The 24,482-nt window shown below is 35.5% G+C and overlaps 1 protein-coding gene across 2 annotated transcripts; it reads left to right on the forward strand.

Moving 5' to 3' along the window:
• The first annotated feature begins 16,484 nt into the window (after window positions 1–16,484).
• On the forward strand, window positions 16,485–24,046 carry LOC108736968 (juvenile hormone esterase). 2 transcript variants are annotated; one of them, XM_018469600.1, is made up of 8 exons: window positions 16,485–16,794; window positions 19,864–20,007; window positions 21,647–21,806; window positions 21,870–22,061; window positions 22,322–22,509; window positions 22,602–22,925; window positions 22,984–23,131; window positions 23,185–24,046. In XM_018469600.1, exons 1-8 carry the CDS (start codon window positions 16,660–16,662, stop codon window positions 23,475–23,477), a joined length of 1,584 nt encoding a protein of 527 aa, XP_018325102.1. In that variant the 5' UTR covers window positions 16,485–16,659; the 3' UTR covers window positions 23,478–24,046. The 2 variants fall into 2 exon arrangements, with proteins under 2 accessions (XP_018325102.1, XP_018325103.1); XM_018469601.1 differs by lacking the exon at window positions 16,485–16,794 and having other exon boundaries at window positions 19,918–20,007; window positions 21,615–21,806.
• Window positions 24,047–24,482: the final 436 nt, after the last annotated feature.

The raw sequence follows: 24,482 nt of genomic DNA on the forward strand, positions 1-24,482 counted from the left end.
TCCCTGACCATCGCCTATTAGATGGAAAGGGGAAATGTCTGCTTGGTGTGATCTCTGCGGGGGTATTGTAGCATCATCGTCTCTGATGTGCGATCTTGGGAACCTTCTTTCTCACGAAACGGTCGTTCCCAGGGACGTGATCCATTTCAATTATTACTGTCCACCCCTCTTCTCTTTGGTAGTTATGGCAACGTCTTCCTACGCAGGTTATCTGATGTAAATAATTTCCGCTCCCATGTTTGGGAGGTTAATCTCAACTCTTAGCTTGCTGAGTACTCTTGCATAGCTAATTCCCCTTCGAGCGCTTCTTCTTCAACTTCTTGCCTAATCTTTAGTTTTTCGTTACCTCTCACCTCTCTCTGTATTATTTACGTTTCGCCTTGTCTCCATTGATGATTTTAGTGTTTATTCCATTGTCGCAGCCAATAAACTATGGCGTCCTTCGGGGCCGAGAGAATCTACAAGGACATTTGTAATTCCCCTACCATTTAGGATCTCTAAATCCTGCTGTATGTTACTAAACATTACCTCACCCTGTCATGCAGCCGCAACAATAAGTTCGAGCTGAGAAGTGTCAGTCTTCTCCTTCATTTTCCCAGACTGATCTGATTTTATTGCATATTGGAGTTGGAGTTGGGACTCCATGTTTCTATCTTCGTAGGCACTTGTACCTCCCTATTATTTTGAAAGCTCCGACCAGTCTTCCTGACTGACATTTTCTGTGTCCTCTGGCACCTTCCGTATCGATAATTATGAGGCTGTCTCCCACTTCGCCCAATAACGAATCTTCAGACACGGTGCAGGCTCTGAAGCAGCCCTCTAACCACTGGTCCTCTACCTCCTTGAATAGCTCCTAATTTCTGTCTAGTCTATTTATGGTTCCAAGAACCTTAAGACGGTCTCAACTATGTACTCGTCACCTGCTTGGGTGCCGGGGGACCTCATGATCAGCTGTAATGCGCAGTCGATTTGGGACCCTCGTTCCACAGTTCTTATCAAGTCCTTCCCTCTTCTGTTTGCTTCCAGCCACATCCACAGCTTGCCCTTCTGAATTTTATTGCTTGTAGACTGTAGGTCGTAGACTATCTCCTTAATTTCATTCTTCACGTTCGTCAACTTCTCTATGACTTTGCGCTAAAGAGCGCCGAGCCTTGACTCCACCTTGGAAATAGAGTCAATGGGGTCTTGTTTATGATCTTCACAGTCTATAACCAAAACTTCATTTTCTAGATTATCCTGATATCCTCTCTCTGTTTTGGGACACTCTCCGTCCGGTGATCCAGCGACCCTCTTGCCGGTCCCGCTGTCAGCTTCACTGAAGAATTCGTCAACGTCCATCTCAGGTTCTGACGCGAGTCGACGCCATCTTGAGTGACCACAAAGACCCCGCTTCGCCCTCTGAATGCGACCTCTTTGGAGAGCTCTGTGTGTTTTGGCGCTCTTCTTTAAGAAGAGGAGATCCTGGAGGTTACCTAACACCATCGGCCTAAACTATCACCTTCTTACCATGAACTTCGACACTTTTGTTATCACCCTCGGCTCACAGAAACTCTTCTTTTTTTGACGTCAGTCGAAAATAAGTACCACAGCAATACTAACCTAACTTAACCTGCTCTTATCGAACAACGCTTACCTGGTGTTATCAAACAATGCTTTTATTTGATTGCTTAGGAGTATAAGGTAACGGCAGGAAAAGATAGCACTCACGATGTTTATCTTGTTTAATCCAATCTAACCTGTCCGAACTTCAATATGTAGCAAAAGTAATGCATAGCAACGATAACACCTCTAGTATCAACTCACACCTCAGACACCCAGACAGGGATCACCACTTTATTCAAAGTGTATTTACTGGATATTTAAGGTCATGTCTAATGCGCGTTAATATGGATCCCAGGTATTTACGGCGAATAACTGTTGGTATAACTTCATTTACTTTCTCCAGCGATGTGCCCCTTCGTCTTGGATGCGCGCTGGCAAAATCGTAGGTAGGGAGAAAAAAGCTCATTATACTCTCGACTCTTGTTCATTAAACATATTTTTTCATACAGTACCTGCCAAAAGTTTTGTTCAATTAAGAATAGTAGTGTGAGTCGAAAATAAGCGTTAAAGCCTTTAATATGTTTTCAAATATAAATAAACATTTCATTGATATTCTGAGTAATAATTACTACCAACAACAGCACATTCGAGCAATGCAATTTTAGTAGATAAAATGGTCTATTTTTCCGTGCAGTACTGCATGGTTTATACGCTCCTCACCGGTAGAGAGTTTGCTACTGCTCCGAACCCCCCTTTGGATTGCATACAAAATAGTAGCGCGTAAAGGTGGTTGAGTGTGCTAGCGACCTTAATACAGTTTTTGATCTCTTTCTCAAGAACGAATAGAATGTTGGTCTTGAAATAGTTATGTCACTGTGGATCCATGTTTTTTAAAAAAAAAAACTAATTGTAATCATCATCTTTTGTATTCCACTCATATTTTTAGTACTACGCTTTTATCGATTTTGTTCGTTCACTCATGTGCTCTGACCTTTTATCTTACAACTTTGTCTTTAATGACTGACTGTCGTTAAAAACATTCACTCATGCCCCACTCCAGCGTTATATAAATGGGAAACGTGGATGGTGGAGGTGGCGGAAAAAAAAAGGTAGGAAGCGTTTGAGAACAGAAGGCGTTCTGGGAGTGAAAAAGGAAACGGAGAGAAATATGGTAGGATATCTTACGAGATATGAGGAGTCAGTTAAAGAGATATCTATTAGTAGAAACAGGAGAATCTTATGGTGGTATTAAATTTACAAGATACCCGGTAGACCTTTGGGGTAAAAGGTGATGCCGATTTTCTTCGGTAGACCTCAGTTTTGGTAAGGCTTGAACGGGTGTTTTTCAAAGACTCCGTCAATTCTGTCAGTTACGGCTTACATGAAGGTTAAAAAAATGTATTGTTGATAGAGATTTTATCTGGATAATATATTAGTGTCTGATCTCTGCAGTGTTACAATTCTTCTTCTTAAGGGGTTTCTGTGTGCTTTAATTTCTCTTCCACGAAGACAAGAGCCGTTTGTGTTTTCTTCTATGGTGGGCTGTATTCCAGTGTTTTTGGCTCTTATAATGATCTAGGTTATCTTTGTAGTTTGCTATCATTAGGCTAAGGGAGTTTCCCATGGCAATCCCATCGAAAGTAAGAGAAATTGATTACAAAAGAGGGACATCCATTTTGGGCTATCTACTTTGCATTCTAGTATGCCCCATTAAATAAAATTGTTAGTACACTGCTTGCTATCCATGTATACAGTCCAATTGTCTTCCAAAGACACTTTATAACAAGTTTTATATTTATAAATAACTTTTTCTACCAAAAATCATATATGCTTATCGCCACTCTGGATTTATAGTTATACTGTCTTATTAGTACCACCGTAATTCAGTTAGTGTGTATTGTAATACCAAGACTGAGAAATCATAGCCAGACAGTATGTACTTGTTTCGGGTTCATTTCAATTAGTTTGGCAATTTTTATGGAATAAACAAAGTCGTGTTTGGGACTTGACGTTTCCGCTGGTCTTAAACGTTGTACACATACATAAAGGACAGTGGAAGTGTAGAATACGTCTTTGAAGTGCCAGATTATCTAATCAGAACATAAAAATTGAAACAAAATTAATAGATAACTACAGACGCAGCGTGGTAAACACCATCTGTATGAATTTGCTATAAACTGTGAATTCATTAATGTCTGACAGGGTCCTTTTGGTTAATTTTGCTAAGAGATTCAATTGAAATTTATAAAACGAGATAACTGTTTTCTCAACGTTTATAGTGCATAAGCAGTAGGAGAATGCGCATTAGCGAACTTCAGAGACGAATGCTTTCAGTCTTTTGGATAAAATAATGCGTAACTTATTTTTGAAAATTTAGTAATTGGATAATTCTGAAAATGGTCTACCAATGTATCAATAATCATAACATGTAACACCTCAGGTATTATACTGGCGACAATTTGTAGTTCAGTGATCCTTAGGCTTTCACCGATGTTGTGCAAGGACATTCTCTACCAAGCAACCTCACTTGGGATAAAACAATATATGTCAGTATCAATACTTCTACATGGTGGTTGAATGAAAGTTTTAACTACTACTCAGTATGGAATGACAAGTACCGATAGCTAATAGTTGAATCGATATCCTCTGACATGCAGGTAGACTAAAATCTACAACATACTGTTACAAAATAGTTGAAATGTCGGAAACATGATTCTCACCTATGTGAAAAGCGTGTTAATTATTTTAATTGCTAATTATTTAGTAACAAGTATGCATTGCAAAGAAAAAGTAAAATAAACTTGGTAATGAAGTAAGAGATATACTTATCTCTTGGAGCATTTTTTTTAAATATAATATCCTATGCAAATTGAAAGCAAATGAAAATTGAGCGTGAAAGATAAACTATACGAGAAATGTGATAGATTGACATTGTCGTAATACATTCGTAGATGTATAGCTGCACATATCAGTACGCTTATTATAGAAAATTTCAACAATCCATCCATAGATTCTTCAGGTACTGCATTAATATAATCATCAACGTAGATCGTCGATAATGACATTTCAAACGGTAACAGTACTATAATTTCATGATAAGACAACAGATTAAAAATTATTGTCAATGTATTAGGAAAAACACTATTAATTCTGTAGGTGAGCAGAAAGCAAATTGCTACAATTTATCAAATAAGGCAAGGTTTGAGCATAAATTTATTTAAGTCAGACCTTTATGAATGATCTAAGCTGATAGCTAATTATTAGCAGGAACTCATAGTTAATCATGTTTGTTGAGTTTTACTGATGTTTCGTTCCACTACGAAGTAAGTAGAGTGTTATGCCTAAAACTAAATTTTGGCATACCAGTTGTCAACACGGACTTGGAGCCTGTCGTTTTAATTAAGGATATTGAAGATGCTATCGACTATATCAAAATTGATGGTACTAATACCAGGATAATGAACGACGAACATACGTGGTAAAGAAGTAAACATATTAATTACTTTCTTTTCTAGTAAAAGGCTAGCATATAGTAAAATTAAACCTGATAATAATTGTTTTTTTGATAAGAGATTTCAAGATGACAAGTGGTTGTACAAAGATTATGACAATATAATAATTTCAAGATCCGACAAGTAGAACAACACATGGGATTATGTATAGGTGGAAATATTTGAAAAAATTAATGACATGCTGAAGGAAACTAAGTGAGTCTGAGTGATATGTATTACAATGATTAAGTAAATGAGTGCAATAGGTACTACTAGGAAGAAATAGGCAACTTTTATGTGCTGTGTAGTCCTTATGCTTTACATCTTTCACAGGAACCAAATTTTTTTAACAAGCTACTCAGTATAATATTGAAAGAAAATTTACTTAGGGTATTTTTAATTAATAGCTATGAGCATATTTCATGAGGCAACCCATTAGCGATGTAGTTGCTGACATAATGTTTTTGATAAAAATACTTTCCATTCGGCAACCAGATGAGTGAAGAACAATTTTAGTTTGGATCCTGCACTATTAGTAATTGATAAAACTGAGAAACCAACGAAACGTTGCACAAGAATTATTAATAAACAATAAGACCATCTTTACAATCAAAGATATTGTGAAACTATGTTCGTCATTGCATTAAATATAGCCTATCAGATTTCTAGTGATTCGTTTTTCTTCAGGTACTTATTTAAGTTTCGGTGAGGTACTTAAATAAATAATAGTAGGTATTAACTAAATTAAGTCTTCATCAGAATTGCAATTAATACAAACAAATGATGTAATATTCTTTTTCACACATTCCACATGTGCTACATTTTACTTAAAATACGTTCTACCAATTCCTCCTTATCACAGACTTATATCACTCTAAGTTTTAGATTTCAAATCAAATTTAATTATTCCTTTTTTAACTTTTTGTTTATCATTATCCTTTTTTATTGATTTAACCTCGCCTTTTCTTCTGATCCATCATTATTATTCTTTTACTGTTCCTTTGTTATTTTTTTAACGCTTCCTTTTCAGGTGGATCAGTTAAAAAAGCAAATTGTATTTTATAACTGCAATATATTATTTGAATTCGCGGTGGAACCTTCGGAAGAGGTCTTACCTTTGAAGATTAAGATTGTTTCTGCAATCCCGAGTTGGTGGAAGTTGGTTCTTTTGTAGTTTCGATATCATCTATAATTTCAAAAATGCTTATGTTACGTTCGGGAGTAGATTTTAATAGGCCTGAATTTTGTAAACTTAATGTTACATTTTCTGAGTCTTCTTCTGCATCTTCAATAGGATTTAGACGATCAGTGACATAAGATGATGCAAAATCACTGTCTTGAAAGATAGCAACATTAAAAAGCCGTATGAACGGATGGTTTTAGACCACTAGTTATGTTTGCAAGGCTTAAAGAGAGTGGTAATGAACCTTTTACTATACCAGGTATGTCGTATATGCACATAGTATATCTCGAATGATTATACATCAAGGCTGTTTGTGCGCGATTTACATAGTTTTTGAAAGGACCGTGGGCGCCAACATCTAACAGTTGCAATTTGCGCGAGTAATGAGGTGGAACTGACAACATGAGTACGTTATTAGCCTCACTCTTCTCCATGACTTCCAAATTAGTGTGCGAGTTGTGGGCGTCAAGCAGTAGATAAAAGAATGGGTTTCTCCCGAGTGGATTTTGCGTATTTGATTAAATGATCCATAAATACCAAAAATTTATTTATCTGTTAGTCACCCCGAAGAGTTGTCAGCTGGGAGTCATTTTAACATATTCCACTTTAAGACATTCATTAATTTTATCTTTTCTATTTATTTACCTACACGACAAAAGTTGAACATTTGGCTTGGTTTTCGTATGCTACACTTATTTTCTAATACTTCGGTTGAGGATAATACACTTCTTTGTGATACCCTGTCCGATTTTCTTTTATAATCTCGAATTCTAAAATAAGTAGCACTTCTAAACCAGAACAGTGAGGGGGTGAGATAATATTTGCCTCAAGATATTGTTACAACAAGCCCTGTAGCATCATCTTATACATTTACTAATAAAATCGCAGTAATATGGTATTTTAATAGGACATTTCGGAAGTGTATACAAAAGCAAAATTCTGAGATTAATTAATTTTACTCGACAAAAATGAAGGTTGTAGATCAATTGACTAACTGTAGCACACAACGAGACACTAGCTGTGATCATATCATGTTGCATGATGTAAGAAAGAAATTGAGCGACATGTATGGATTTATAGATTGCCACTAAAAATTACACGTTACTACTTACCCTTACTACAAAAAGCACCTAGTTCCTTATATTTTTGCTGTAGTTACCTACATACATACGCAATTTGATTACTAAAAAATTTGAGTATTAATTGAAAAGCTTAAAATAATGTTAAAGATTGAAGGTATTACTACTCCTTCTGTAATCATGCTACTGTTTCTCAATTACTTATTTAAAGGATTTGTTATTTTTTGGTTGTTATTTTTAGAACCTGCCGTTCGTCTGTATTCAGCTTGATGGTTCAGCTGAATGGGTAATCTCTACTCTTCAAACCGCCGGTATCACGCGTACCGTGCCTAACGGATTTGTCGCGCACTGTAGCGAATTATCTTATTAGAGGGTTAATATTGAATTATAAAATCGTAAAATTAAGAAAACAAGACAAAACAATTCCATGAAAATAAACAGATTAATTTAAGCATAGAAATGAACCAAACCCCTAATTAACACCATTATTTAACACACATAAAACAGAATCAAATAGTAACGATAAAAGGGGGGTGAGCAAGACGTTGACTGACGAATACACAACTTACATTAACGAAAAGATAACAGCAGCTACTGAACAGATCACGTCTTGGTCTACATACCTAGTGATGGAAATTATTGATTTTTAGTTTGATTGGTGGAGCGCATAAGAATGGACTCAAAAGCTAATAAAAATCAAGTAGGTAAATAGGTATGTATTGGCACAACAAAGGAGTGTATGTAGACTCAAGTAAATGAATTATTAAAAAATAGCGACTTTAAAAGAATGACTTTAAAGGTGAAATAGGATTAGTTGGGCACTTGGAGTATTGACCATTTGCAACCAATGGTACCTCGTGGACGTGGAGCTCTACAATAACAGAATGATTATTTTCTACCCTACTTGTGGGAACTAAATGGAGGAAGACCCGGACCCACGAGAGAGGAACGTGGAGAAGAAGGGAAGCTGTGCCTTCATCCTTTTCGGCTGAAAAAGTGTCGGCTCCGAACCCCCCTAACAAAAAAGGGACTAGTCCCCGTAAGTGATTCTGCAGGGCCGCTAAGAAGAAGCTTCGCAGAGAAAATGCGAAGAAGAATAGTGAGACCACTGCTGGTAACTCCTTATCTGTCGCCACCGTGGACACAGAAGAGGAAAGAACCTTCGATCACCTCAATCTCAGCGAGGGCGAACACTCGGCAAAGTGACCCTGACGAATGCCCACAGGGTCAATACATTAACCGTCATGGTGTTGGATAAGATCTATTCTGAAGTAGTGTTAGGGTGGCCTATTCGGAGGCCTTGCATCTTCTGCCACCCGTGAAATGACCTAAAATAAACGATTCCTCTTGCAAGGAAGGGGGGCCTGTATCTTCGCTCCCTTAAACTCCTTGGAAGGAGAAAAACTTAAAGTGGAAGAGGTGGAACTCCTTCAGCGGTCTTTCAAGGCAGTGGCTCCGGATCCATTGAAAGAATCGGCCATTGTGTTGAAATGCTTGGAGGGCTTTAACCCATCCATACAAATGTCTGGCCTGTTGTGAAGCAGTCCACCAAGGAAAAGGGGGCTGATATCTTTGGTTTCAACCATTTGGTGGTGGTCTCCGAATCTCAAGTAAGGGCACTGACCGCGCTAGGCAAGTGGCCCTTCTACGACTTTGGTCGCATCACTTTCAAAGTGAGAAAGCACTGAGGTGGTGAAGGAAGCAACGACGTCATCTTGAGATGGCGACACCACATATTCTTTTTAACCAAATGAGTTTACTTCGAGGCCACATTCATTTCCTTGTATTATTTTATTTAGATGACTTATTAGGCGAGTTTGCATTCCAAAAGTGTCTTACAAAGAGAAGAAGGTTTATGATGAAGAAGAATTATATAACATTTTAATGAATAGCAATAATACTGGCCTTGAAAGCATAGAATCTAAATCTTCAGAAGCATCGTGTTGACATTACTAGAAAAATATCTTAACAAGTGGCATTCCGTATATATTGATAATTTGAAAAGAAATGAATACGTATGTTACGCAGCAGGAAATATATTAGCAACCACATGGTTAGATAAGCATGAAATTAAGATGCTATCGATAATTCATACTCATAAAGTGATAGTTTGTGGTAAAACCTTACAACGTGAGGGTAAACAAAAGCCATAATGTATTTTAAATTATAATGTAAACATGGAAGCCTTTGACAAAACAGATACGTTGCTTAGTTCCACAGAGTCCGTAAGAAAAACGATAAAATGGTACAGAAAAATATTTTTTCACCTCCTGGACCTCAGCGCTTTTAATGCTCAGATTATATATAAAATGAAAACGGACGGAAATGTTCCACTGCTGCAATTTCAAATCAACTTAATAAAAGGAATTGTTGAAAAATATCAAAAGCTTGGGCTTAAGGCCAGCAGCAAAAACATAGGTGAAGAACACCAAAGAGGCTTGTAGCAAGGTATTTTTCCAACCATCTGGAGAAGAATAAACTCGTGGTCAAAAGATGTGTGGTGTGCCGGAAACAAAATTACGAAAGAAACTTCATACAAATGTGCCCAGTGCAATGTACCACTTGTATTTGTAATTTGTAATGTATTTTGAAATGTTTTGAAAAATATCGTACCCAAAAATAGTATTAATGTTCTGAAAATTATATTTGTTTTTTATATATTGTTTGACACGGACATTTTACTATTGGTTATATTTTCATGATGTAATGAATATTAACGATTCTTTTCTTTAAATGCGATTCTTTTTCATTGTCTAGAAAACACAGGCGTTAGCCGTACAACAATTGTTAATTAACATGTTGCAATAGCGCACATATTCGCGAAATGAGATTATGGCTCAACAAGTGATAGGCTGCCTATACAGCACACAGAGCACGGAATGCAAATCTATATCCCGCAGAGAAAGGATTAGGAAATTCTTTTTGTCTTAGGAACCCTACCTGCGTGAGACTCAGAACCTGCGTGCTAATCAAGGACTTTAGCGTTATTCCACCAAATCTCTGCACTGGAGGTCCGGCAGCAGCTGTATTAGTCTTACTAGAAGATACATCATCGCGTCGACCTATCTGCTCTATGATAGTGAGCAAAACCTTCCTCTGGAGATTTGCTTATTGGTGAGTTAGTGTCGTTATAACAATACCCTTTCAATTATAGGTTGTGATGCTAACTCCCACCACACGGTGTGAGACAGCTTTGATACCAACTCAAGGGACACCGATCTATTGGATTTCCTGGTCACCATTGACTTGGACATCCTAATCGTGTGGAACACTCCCACTTTTAGCAATACCATAAGAAGCATTACACACAAGATTATAAGCTGGGAAGTATCTGACAAGCCATCGTTATCTGATCATGCTTAGGTAACGTTTTTTTTTTTAAGAAAAACAGCCCCTAGTGAATCCTTAAGGTTTCATAATTCTCGGAACACGTACTGGACTACTTACTCACGAAACTCACTCACCCTGGTGACGGAACTTAATATTTACATCAGGGACCTTCCCACCCTAGAAGAGGTCAGTCGCTAATTTTTGCGAAAATTATCAGCGTGTCATTCGCTAGTAACTATCCCACCAAACCGATCCGCACCAATATCCGCATCTGTTGGTGGAATGACACCTTGGAGAGGCTTAAATTGAGAAATAGAAACCACCTTAAGGAGGCGAGGAGAAATCATAACCCCTCACTCTGAGACTCATACAGACGTATATAGGACGATTTTAGGGCCTTAGCTCCTTTCTTCAGGCTGTGGAACGATTGGTCGACAGATTTATTCGTAACACGATATTAAAGGAGAAAGATCTACACAGGGATCAGGACGCATACAGGGTCAGTCGCTCCACCGAAACGGCTCTATTTCGAGCTGTCACTATGAACGAGAATAGCAAGAAAACTAGTGAATATATTGCTGAAATTAATAGCTATATATATCACTATCGCATGAAGAAACAAGAAAATACGTTAATAACAAACAAATATTAATGTGAAAATTAATTTTTAATTTTCAATCCCACTATAAACTACCTCAAGTTAATGAGGGAAAAATTTGTTGCTGTTGTCACACCCTTGCCGAAAATCGAACCCGTGACCTTTGGCTTTACGCACCAATGCTGTGACCACTAAGCTACAAGAGGTGACAGTAGTGGTCAGAGTCAATACTTGAGACTGAGGATAAAGTTGATAATACTCGTACATTATTACAAAAGTAAACGACTGATTTTGTATTAAAAATTTAGTTATTATGGTTCACTGTGATTAGCATAACATTTTTGATAACAAATAAATGAAAAACTTTACGTATATGATTGTTTTCTTAAAGTAGTAAGTATTCTCACCAGTCCCTAGTTATACTTGTCAGTTCCCAGATGCCTAAATTGTATTGTAGTTAGCCTTTTCATTAGTCCCTAGGTATACTCGTTAGTCCCTAGACGATTATTGTAAAACCTTAAATTTCTTGTAAAATACGGTATTAGTTGTGGTACAATGATTTAAATATCTACCACAAGTAGCAATTGACGATCTAATTGGACTTTAACTATTATTATGACAAGTTAAATTCAGAAATCACCCTATTTTTATGGAATGACCCATTTAGAAACTGTTTTCTAAAGTTAAAACTAGTATAGAGGAAAAACGAAAAAGAGACTAACGAAGCTTCATTTCCCAATGCCTATTTGTTTATAACCAATTTTCCATAACTTTTTGTGCACACGAATGTTGTCTAGAACCCATTTTTGCAATAAACTGGTCTAGTCCTAGTTTAGACTTAATTAGCCTAGTCCTGAACTATACGTCTAAACTGCAAAATACACGCGTCTCTCCTCTCTATACTGATTAAGTTAATCTTACTACTGTTAATAATAACATACATGGTGTTTAGTGCTAATAATTATATTGGCTTTTTTACAACTATGTTAATTCAAACACATTTCCGTTTAGTTAAATCTAGTGTAATTGTTTACTTTCATTACATTTGAAATGTCTTTGTTGTTTTGTTCGGTTCAACTTTATAACATTTCTTGGAAAATTTCTTAAACTGTTTAGGTCATAAATTCCTTTACTAGTTGTTCTCTAGTTTTAAGTAAATTTAAAGTTGCTAGTTAGTATTTAAGAAACCTTCTTACTAAAAGCATTAAACCAAATTCGGTACTAGTTTTATTTGAAAACATTCTAGCAGAACGGAAGTTCAACAACGCAATTTCGTAGTGGTCTCCGGATAAATTTTTATCTCACAACTGCACACATAAAATGATTGGTTTCGTTCGTTTTATTGTCACAATCGGAGTAATCACAAAACTGTAAACAAGTTCTCCCTTAACACCTTGTCAATATGTTTCACTGAAAAGCTGTTGTACTCAAAATATTATTTCAGTTGCTAGAATTAAATGAAAATAAATTTAACGTACAAACTCTCCATGAGTATATAATTTCAGAATATAATTTGGTACTTTCAAATAGATTTTAATAATGACATATTCAAGGATAACAAGCAAAAGGAATTGGTACGTTTACTCAGGCTCCCTATATTTAGAAATGTGCCGTTTTGCGTTCGCAATGAGGGCGAGCCCTTACAGATGAAGTCTACTACCGTTAAGGGTACAATATTAATTGTTTATTATTTGCGTATTTCGTCAGTCGTTTACACAAGACGCTAGTGGGACCGATTCTGCTTTGGCTCCCTTGCTTGCGCATGTGTACAGGTATTATCCCTGTTATCTTTTATGGTCATAGAAGCACAACATAAAATGTACATAACCTCTATAATAAATTCCAGTAAATATTTAAAAAACAACTTTCATGTCCATTGTATTTTGTATTTGATTTGTACATGCATACAAACGTTCAAAAGACATGAAAGACACGTTTAAGTGATGTCGAATTTGAATGTAACTGGTAAGGTGTGAAGCAATCACTTCTGAAAATCTTCAAACCAAAGAGCTCATGTAAAAAGTTTTCATCTTGGTAAGTGGTAAGCACAACGCAAATACATGAAATACGAGTATAAGAACTTGTTCCAAAAAAATGTATAGATGTTCTGCGATGTGTAAAGCAGCCAAAATGGAATCGGTTTCCTTACAGTTTTGTGTCGTTTGTGGAACTGCTCACGTGTATCGTCACGTGAATACTAGACCCGCCTTCTGCGTGAATCCAAATCGGCATGAAATTCAAAATAGAAGTTTGCCATCCTGTAATCTGTGTCCATAGGCGAACTTAAGGAACTTCCAAACAAAATATTTTTCCTGAAAATAATTTTTAAGCCATTTGACTACCCATTTTCGTTTTGTTTAAGATACCGAGTTATTAACATCTATTAACGGCAATCGTTGGAGGGCTTTTCGAACCACGACTATGACTTCCTGATACGCAAGAAAATCACTTGAATAATCATTCGATCGTCAATATTGTCACGCTCAATTCAGAAACAGCGCTTCCACCATACATGACGCCGGTATTTTGTTAATTTGGTTTTTTTCGTTAATTATTTATTTTAATTACCTGATTATAATGCATCTTGATTATTTTGGCATGACTACGGGTAAGGCATTAAGATGACAAGAAAAGCAAGATTGAAAAACAATAACAACTTTATTATAAAAAATGATATAGAGAATTGAACAGAAACGTTCATAAAAAGGATCTTTCTCTGAGCGTAAATCAATACACCGAAAAAGTTAAGAAGTTTACTTACATTGATAGGAGTGTTGCAATCATCATCATCATCCAGGAGGTAGCGTCACCAACACTTTGAGTTTCCCACTGGTTACTCTCTTAAGGGTAGACTTTTAATTTTCGCGTTCCCGAGTCGACTAATTGCGATCAGACAGACCATCGATCCCCGTTTACTTGATATCTCCTGTTTTGATTTTGGTAATTTCTGTGAAAATTACCCCTTGATGTTGGAGCCGGATAATAATTATTCGCATTCCAGGGACGAAATTGTGGTCTTAAGTGTGGATTTCGATTGTTTTGCTGGATCCTCGGCCGTATATCTCCTCTGTTGCTGGATGCGTGGTTTCTTGTATTTTCTTGAGATGACCTTGGTCCGTGGGTTGGTGTTATTGTGAAAAGTGACGTTTGGGCCGTCATTCAATCGATTAAAACTCTTCCTAACTTCACTTAACCGTAATACTAATTTTTTAAATTCATCAAAAGTTGTGATACCATTACTCAATAGATAATAGGTTTCTGCAAATGACGACTGTAGTTCATTTTCGAATTGGTCCCTAAATGTTTCAAAAGGCATGTCGGTGTCTATTTCGTATGGACTACACTTATAAAATCATAATAGTACATTATTAAATCTTCATTATCGCGTTGTTTTCGATTTTGAAATTTAAATTTTAATTTACACATTAGTTGTTCCCCGTTAAATTCTTTTTTGAAATCGTTTTTAATTCTTTCCCAATCATTTTCCCTATTTTGTTCATTTTTTGTGTATTTGTTATACCAAATATTAGCGGGTCCCTCTAGGAAGCTTCCGAAATAAACAATTTTATGTGTATCTTTCCAACCATTACACGCAGCTATTCTATCATATGTACTTTGATAAAAAAGTTGAAGCAGAATCCGAGCTTGGATCAAACGTCGGTGGTAGTATAAATTTAGGGGTAGCTGGTTGCTTTGTTTCCGCAAAAGCATTTAATAATGTAGTATTTTGCATAATTTTGTTTGGTGAATTAGTGCGGGGTTTTTGAGGGGTTGGTAATGTTAGTGTCGTTTGTAATTGCGGTTGATTTATTTGTAGTGTGGGTTATTCGGGTGTTTGTGTTATTTGGTTGTTTGATTCGTATGGATTCGATGTTAGGTTATTTGGGTTGTTTTTAGGGTTCTGTGGCGTATAAGTAGGGATTGGTGTAATTGTCAATTGAGTAGAATTTCAATTTGGTGCCTGATATACCTTAGGTAACTCAAATGTAAAAATAGATGGAGATTATCGGGGTGGACTCCTGGACTTATTGTGAAAGGATCTGTAGTAGTGTTTCTGTGTGTTGGCCTGAAATCTTTTGAATTTGTTGCCCCCTGAATATTTTTGTTACTTTTTCTTCTTCGAGTTTAATTTAACCATAACAATCATATCGCTTGTGTGTACATAACTTTCTGCATTTTGCTTTACTTTCCTACGCATTACAAATTCCTACCCCCAAATTACCTTCCACCGATCCTGTATGTATTATTCTAAAGTCTCTATTCCAGAAGTCTCCAACTTCGAACCAACGGATTTAAGTAATGCCTACTATATCTAATTCTAATCTATTCATTTCAACTTTCAAATTTTCTAATTTTCCTGCTTTCCTGATTGTCCTAACATTCCATGCTCCGACTCGTGAAGGATTATACCTGCCGCTATTACATTTATCGATGACATCCCCCGAGGTAGTCCGCGTCCGGACATCCGAAAGGGGGACTAGTTTACTTTCGAAGTGCTTTACCCGAGAGGACGCCATCATTTAATTTGTAACGTACATTTTACTCGGGATCATAATGTGGTGGTTTTCCGTTGCCTTCCTCAACGCAGTATTGTGCATCAGAATGCCATAACGATCCTCGTGATCTGTGCCACTCTGAGTACTGAAAGAGCTGCTGCCCTCTTTCAGGGACTTGTCTTAGTCTGGTTTTTCTTTATGAACCCGCCTATTATGGTTAAACCTATGGTCCGGCTCCCTAACTCATCGAAACTCGCAAGCCGATCCACTCATTCTAGTTTGTACATGGTTTGTCAAGGTTCAAGTCCCGTCGGATCAGTTTTGGCAGGTACTGTGCGAAAAATTATGTTTAATGAATAAGAGTCGAGAGTACAATGAGCTCTTTTATCACTACCTACAATTTTGGCCAAGACGTTGGAAGGACACATCTCTAGAGAGTGTTAACGAAGTATATACTTGTCAATAATAGAGATAGGGAGCCTTCTAAATAAAGATATTAGTGCACATTTTTATGGTCCTTAACATACTTCTTTGAAAATGTATGGATTTACTTCAGAAATAATCGACAAAAATCTACACAACAATTCCGAAGTTGTTATTACAACTCACACCCTATCTGTTTCGGTGTTGTTTCCTCAAATTTCAGAATTACGCCTGAAATGGTTGGTCTCCATACATATGGACCGCACTGTATGTATATTTATAAAATTCTAGTTCTGTTGTGTATTCATTTTCGCTGATTCCGTTAAGTATTGCCAGTTTACGTCGTAAAGTGAGTGAAGTAAATAAGCGGACTACGCCAACTGCATTGTGCTACAAGTAGTCCTTGGTATCCACTTAAATGTAAGATAAGATACTATGTTTTTATTCAACTCCCATGTCGAATAAAAAGCCGTGTGTGTATTAGTTACCCATTACTTTTTGAGACACTTACATCACAATGAGCGATATAGTCATAAATGTGGAGCAAGGTGCTTTAAGGGGAATTAAGGAGAAGACATACAAAGGAGATATTTATTATAGTTTTAAGGGAATTCCGTATGCTAAACCACCTCTAGGAAAACTTCGATTTCGGGTAAGAAAACGTATAGAAAATATACTTGCAGTAGTTTGAGTGTGCGCGTACAAAATTTTACAAATAGTTGTTTCTTTTCTACTTACAAAACTGCCTAATATTTCAATGCAAATGTAAAAAAACAAACCTATTCGTTAAATTAGAAGTAATTATGTTGCACTTTTTCCAATGTGTAGTACGTTTGTGAGCTATTAACTTAAAATAAATTAAATCGAACTTTAATCGCATAGAAAAGAATATTAGGCATGATGTCATTAGAACAAGGTCGTTAGTTAACTGTTATAGGTTCATTACGTATTTACGTAACTTTAATTAATTTCTGTGTAATGTCGTGAGCTGATAACAAAAAAGTCGTATCACCCTCCATTTTCTCACGTTTCAATATTAAATAAAAGTAAATCTTATTAACCAAAATGTATGACAAATATTTTTGACCGTTTAAATATTTTTACATTGGCAGTATTTTCTAATGTTATATTGTTGACAATAATACGAAATGTAATCAGGCTGGTGGTTCTGACAAATTGCATATTTTCTTTTAAAATTAAAAGGAAGATTAACCCCTAATTACCACAAAAAACTTTATTTGAGCGGACACGTGTTTCGCCCACTTCATACGTGGGAAACATAAAGTTTTTTGTGGTAATTAGAGGTGAGTCTTCCTTTTAATTTTTAATTAATATTTACCACAGTCTCCTCTTTCTACTTTCCATATTTTTTTGTTTTCTTCCAGTTAATAAAACATCACATTGCATTGTTTGATGTATGTGCTTTAACATTCACAGCTTAATATGGATAAAAGTGGTTGTAAAAATTCTCCTAACGGCTTTTGCTATATATGCGGTAACTTTGCAAATAAAAAAAATCAAAGGGACATTACTTTGCAAAAAAAGTATATTTTACATACTTTGGTGTACAAATCGGTAATCGGGACAATGTTGGGTTCCATATAAAGAATGTTACGTTTGTATCGAGGATCTTAGGAAATGGTACAACAAAAAGAAGAAAGCTTTTAAATTTGCAGTACCCATGGTATGGATAGAGCAAAAAAATCATTCCAGCGATTGTTATTTTTGCAGCATAGATGTTTCTGGACATAATTCTAAAAATAAGAAACTTATCTTAACGTTAGATCAGTTAATTGGCCGGTAGGACATAGACCGGAACGTCCTAAGTCTATCGTTGATGTTTTATAGTCCAGTCCAGAATTTAATGAAAGTCAATCAATTGATCACGAATTCAAATATTCCCCGGAAAATTTAAATCAACACTTGCTTACACAAACTGAGTTAAATGATTTAGTGAGAGATTTGGGTTTGACTAAGAAAAAAGCAGAATTGCTTGGTTGTAGATTAAAAGAAAAACATTTATTGGAATATGAAATATCTAGGTATTTATCATTACAGAACAAAAGTTGAACAGTTTACTGAACATTTTTCAGTCAGGAAGAGAATTTGGTTTACAGCTATGATATTGACGGCCTGATGAACGAATTTGGTATTGAATACAAAAAGGAAGATTGAAGACTTTTTATAGACTCATCAAAAACAAATTTAAAAGGTGTATTATTACACAATGGGAATACTTATGTCATTTAGCTTGTTGCTCATTCGGTCCATATGAAAGAAATTTAATATAATTTTAGAGAAAATTAACTATACAGCACATGATTGGATGCTGTGTGGAGATTTAAAAGTTATCTCAATTCGTCTTGGCCAACAAAAGGGATTCACAAAGTTTCCATGTTTGGTCCAAAAAACAATGACCTTTAAGAAAAACTTTGACACCCGACCAGAAGAATATTTGCATACAACTTTGGCTGGCCCCAAAAAAATTATTTTACCAGCACTACACATTAAGTTGGGCTTAATGAAACAATTTGTAAAAGCTTTGCCTAAAGATGGTGATTGTTTTAAATATTTATGTAGAAAATTTCTTCATTTATCAGAAGCTAAACTGAAAGAAGGAATTTTAGTTGGGTCTGATATTCGCAAATTGATACTAACTTCGAAGCAACGATGAGTACAAACGAAAGAGAGGCTTGGATATCATTTAGGGAAGTTGTGACGAAGTTTCTGGGCAATGTAAAAGTTGCTAATTATGAATTTATCACATCTAATATGATAAACAATTTTAAAAGTTTTGGTTGTCTGATAAAAGTTAAAGTCCACTTTTTGTATAACCATCTTGACTTTTTTCCTGAAAACTTAGGTGATGTGAGTGAAAAGCAAGGGGAACGGTTTCATCAGGACATCAAAGAAATGAAGAAACGATACCAAGGAAGGTGGAATATAAACGTGATGGGTGATTACTCTTGGACCCTTCACAGAAAGCAACAGAATGCTTCACATCGGAGAAAAAGCCATGCAAGAAACTTTACAGAGAGAAAATAAAAAAAAAATATGTTTCTAATATTTAGTAATCTATTATTTTTGTAAGAGAAAATTGTTACTTAATAAAGAACTAATTTTTTTAATTTTTATTTATCAAAATTTTCCCTATTTTTTAAAATATACAATTGATGTCATATTGCGAGAAAATTATGGGTGATAAAAAAAAACTGATATCGAATACGATTTCAGCATCCAAAAATACATAAAATTTAGGTAAATTAGTTTAAAAAGTTTTTACAAATATTTTTTTGTTGACCTGTGTACTATATGTATATTTATTAATTGTCCCATAAACGCTACAACAAATGTAGACAAAATATTGCCGCAATAGTTTGAATTATTCAAGGTTTATGTGAAAGAACAAAGTATATTTAAGAAATATTCCATAAAAAGTAGTTAAAAGAATAAAAAATTTTTCTGAGCGTGATCTGCCGATTTTTATAGTCATCGCGTTAAGTCTTAGTTTAAGTAAACTTAAAAAAATAGAAAATACTTTCTAATGTTTTAGAAATCTTTATCATACCATTTCCATGTACTTAATCGTGCTTAATCATTATTAGCAATGAGACACTTTGAATTTTTGTAGGGTTAAATTCAACGCATTATTAAATCAACTTATAACCCACCTGGTTTTTATTCCTGACAGTGATCAATTGTAACAAATGTATATTTTTAGGCTCCGCAGCCTCCAGAACCATGGAAAGGAATTCTAGACGCAACCGAGCATCGGGATAAATGTGTGCAGTGTGATATAGCTCAACGGAAACCGGAACTTATTGGATCGGAGGATTGCCTGTATTTGAACGTCTATACGTTAGAGGTAAAGTTTACTAAAGTACAGACAGGATCTGTCTTGGATTCCTTATAAAATAATATTTTCTATAGTTGGGACGTTCAAAATTGACATAGTCCGCAATAAAACTGTCACATTTACTTTCTTCTTTCAACTTACTAACTAGACTATAGCGGCTGCTGTTGACGTTGTAGGGAATATCGTAAACATAGGAGAGAGATGTTAGGTAGGAATTGCAGTGGACACTAATTAAGAAAAAGGAATAACATTACACCACTTAATGTGTAACAGAAAGAGATGCAGACAAGCAGAATTTGAACATGTTGCCAGCATCGGACTTTAAAGAAAGTTCAGCATTCTCAGAAATTTAGGAAAGCAAAGGCGCTTGTTTAAGGATATAATTCCAACCATGCAGTTATAAAGCCGACCCTGATCTTTTACGTATCTGAGTAATCTGCTTCACCGCTTACTATTACTACTAATGAAGCATTTCCTAATTTAACAAGGGTGTGTCCAAACCCAACAAATGACTACAGTCCCAAGTAGAAACAAGAAAGAAGATACGTCCATTCTCACAGATAATGCATTGCGGATTTTACCAATTTTGATCGTCCCAACTATATCAGGTTATGAATACATACAATGAAATTACCAATTAACAAAGATGTGACAATGTTGTAAAAGATTTAATGTATTACTCATAAAACTCTTTTATGTCAGATTACCATAAATATAAATTGGTAATAAAGGAATATTGGAAAAATCAATTGTATGTATGAAGGTATCGAATAAAATAATTCGAAGTGGTCTATATTCTGTCGAAACTGCCAGATGCGGATCGCGATTTCGATCTTTCCGATCTCATCAGTGCGTCGCAGACAGCTCCGACAGAACACAGACCAACTTTTACCTGCTGTCTTAACAGCGCGTTTTAGAAAATACCACAAATGGCGCGGTAAACGCCATCTGTAGTACGATGCTACATTTTAGAATTACGTATGCTCGAACAAGGTCCATTTAAATATATGGATATCTACTTGCTGAAACGAATCCCGGCGTAGCTAACCTCAACGTGATAGACACGTTACCATAATCGAACAAAATAAATCGATGTGGTCTGTATTCTGTCGAAACTGCCAGACGCGGATCGCGATTTCGTATGAAGGTATGTTGTGCTTCAGTATGCGATTTACTAAAAAAATCATTAGGACAGAAACACACTTTTTTTTCGTCCAAATATCCTAAATAATTTATTATGTCTATCACGTGCAAGAGCTGCGTCAAGGATTCGGTTTATTAGACAGAAACTTTCGTAAAGCTCTTGTCTAGGATTTGAACTACCAAAATTAATAGAATAAGTTAGTAGATGAGTATGGACTGCCCATACCTTCATATAACATCAAGTAGTCTTTAGGAAGCAGCTTGGATTTGGTCGATGATTTATTGAAATTGCCTGTGGAGTACGAAACCGCGATCCTCATTGGCAGTTTCTATAATGTACTGATCAAGAGCTTAACTTTTTGTAAGAAATTCCTACACAAAAGAATGAATTTTAATATGAAATTATAAAAACCTTTAACAATTCGTCTGTACAGGCGACAACTAACTACGGCAGTGGGCGTTTAAATTTTTAGATTCTCACTAGGCACATATTTTTTCTCTCAAGGATCCAAGGGAGGCAAATGGTAGAGCAAAGCCTGTTATGGTTTGGATCCACGGTGGAGCATTCTGTGTGGGTTCCGGACACTCGGACGAATGTGGACCTGATTATTTAATCACGAAAGGTGTAATAATAGTTACGCTCAATTACCGATTAGGAGTCTTTGGTATAGTCTTTCAATCAAATCTACTTTTAACATTTACGCTATAAGTGTGACTTCTATCATTAGGATTTCTGAGAGTTGATGAACCATCTGTGGGAATTCCTGGCAATGCTGGAATGAAGGACATGGTTATGGGTTTAAGATGGGTGAAAGAGAACATTTCAAAGTTTGGTGGAGATCCTAATAATATTACTATCTTTGGAGTAAGTGCAGGTGGATGTGCTGTGCATTTTCTCACCTTATCTCCTTTAGCAAAAGGTAGAAAACATTTTTCCAGATTTATCATCATAATTCGATATTTGACATTTTTTTTTATTTCTTAATCTTAATTCCTAAAACGCTGAAGTGAAAACAAAATTTATTTTTTTATAAGTAATGAATATACACGTCTAAAACAGTAAAAAAATTTTTTATTTACCTACTTGATGAAATACTTTAATTAGTTAACTATCCAATAGACAATAATAATATTCTTTGGCGCCTAAGTTATTCACAGATTTCTTCTTATTTTTTTTTAGGTCTATTTAATCAAGCGATAGTTCAAAGCGGTTCTGCCCTATCATTTTGGTCTTTAATTCCGCCTGATGTTAAACCATTACATGAATTAGCTAAGGCATTAGGAATACAAAACCAGGACGAGAAAGCAATTGTACATGAAATTGAAAAGCTTTCAGCTGAGGAGCTTTTGCAACCTCAACTGCAAATGGTAACTGTTTGTATCTTTGCACATAATGTTATGCTTTTAAGTCTATGTACGATTCTTTAATTAAAATTGCGTTTTTTTTTTACTTATTTTAGTTTGCATTTGGAGGACCTATGATGTTTGCTCCAACGATCGAAAAACCATCAAAAGAACCAGCTTTTCTGTTGGATCATCCCATAAATATAATTAAGTCAGGAAAGTTCAATCAAGTACCGACTATATTTGGATACACATCCAGAGAAGGTATGCTATTGGCATTACCAGGTAGCAAGTTTATCAAAGATTACGAAGATTTTGTTCCATTTAATTTGGGCTTTACTAAGGGTTCTTCCAAATCCAAGGAAATTGGTGTCAAAATTGGACAATACTTTTACGGCGGGAAAGAACCCTCAACGGAAAATATTGATATTGCCTTCACAGTTAGTAGTAACGCATTATAATGTACAGAATTATTAATAGTTACTTACATTTTTTCAGATTTACACTGATACTTGTTTTTTAAATGGAATATACGAAGCAATAAAGGAAAGCATCAAAGTGTCACCTGAAAATATCTATTTGTATCGATTTTCTTTGGAAGGAAGGATTACTTTTGTGAAATCGATGCTTAGATTGACATTACCAGGTCCAACCTCATAAATTATCGAAGATTTTATTTATTGAGTTATATTACTTTAGGTGTTTGTCATGGTGACGACGTACCCTACATGTTAAGACTGGCTGCTGTCCCACTTCAAATAAATCCGAACAGTTTAGAAGGTATTGCTATCGAAAGGTATACTACACTGCTAACAAATTTTGCTAAATACGGGAATCCAAACCCTAAACAAGAATCAGATTTAATTAATGTTGAGTGGAAGCCTGTCCAGCGAGATCAATTTAATTTTTTGGAATTTGGAGAAAACCTTACTGTTGGTGTTAATCCAGATTGGAGAAGAATTAAATTTTGGGAAGAAGCGTTAAAATTGTAGAAAAATACGTTTATGAGCTAATTTTGACAGAAACATTATTGCTTCTGTACTGTGTCATGTATTGACCAGATTATGACTAAAGCACTAGGTTTAGAAATAAATTAATTGTAACACTAACAGTTTTTGAACCGATTCTGCCTCTCGAACTTTTTTTATTGCCATCATTTTAAACGCTAAATTATTGTAAAATAATAACACACGCACTACAGTAAATATGCGCTTTGATTTTTATTTCTATTAGTTATCAGCGAAGGAACATTAAATATAAGGTTAACATGAATGAAAACAGTATCACGTATTACTTGACCAGAATAGGATGAATGTTGTTGGATAATCAAGCAAGATGCGCAAATGTAACACTGCAACACCATTCGGCAAGAAAAGAATGGCGAGAACGCTGGAGTTTGAATCCCCGAATTTAAACCGGTTACGTACAAACTAGCCCTGTTTACGAAATAACTACTGCGAATTCTCTACTGCATTTACTTTTACAATTAGTAAAATTATATGTGTGTGCAAATAATAGACATATTTATATTACTGTGATATATATACTTTAACAAAAAAAATAATATGATTTAATTTACTTTCAATTCGTCGAAATAACACTAAAGCTGTAACTTAGGCTAATTAATGAGCATCTGGTCATCTGAACACATAGTAACTCACAGAAGCTGGAAACAGACTAACGCTTTATCAGCTGGAGATTACCTCTGACAAGTGCGCACCATAGGGCGTAGTTATGCCACCGTTCATCCTATTTTGGTCTAGCAATACTTCTCGCATAATAAAATAATGTCTATAAATTAGCCTTGCTTGTATTATTGATCTTGTAATAAAATCATAATATTTTATCTCGTAGCTTAGTGGTCAAAGCATTGGCGCGTAAAGCCAAAGAGCCCGGGTTCGATTCCCGGCGGGGGTGTGACAACAGAAACAATTTTTTCTCATTCATTTGAGGAAGTGTGTAGTGGCTAAAAAAATTGAGAATATTTCATATCATAA

The sequence above is a fragment of the Agrilus planipennis genome, unplaced genomic scaffold (genome assembly GCF_000699045.2).
Source record: "Agrilus planipennis isolate EAB-ADULT unplaced genomic scaffold, Apla_2.0 scaffold111, whole genome shotgun sequence".
Lineage (NCBI taxonomy): Eukaryota > Metazoa > Arthropoda > Insecta > Coleoptera > Buprestidae > Agrilus > Agrilus planipennis.

Bases quoted from the DNA above. Each gene is read 5' to 3' on its own strand.
- LOC108736968 (XM_018469600.1), top strand. From the start codon at position 16,660: ATGAGCGATATAGTCATAAATGTGGAGCAAGGTGCTTTAAGGGGAATT. The intron at 20,008-21,646 runs GTAAAGTTTACT...TTTTCTCTCAAG, and splicing joins TGAACGTCTATACGTTAGAG to GATCCAAGGGAGGCAAATGG. The intron at 22,062-22,321 runs GTAGAAAACATT...ATTTTTTTTTAG, and splicing joins CTTATCTCCTTTAGCAAAAG to GTCTATTTAATCAAGCGATA.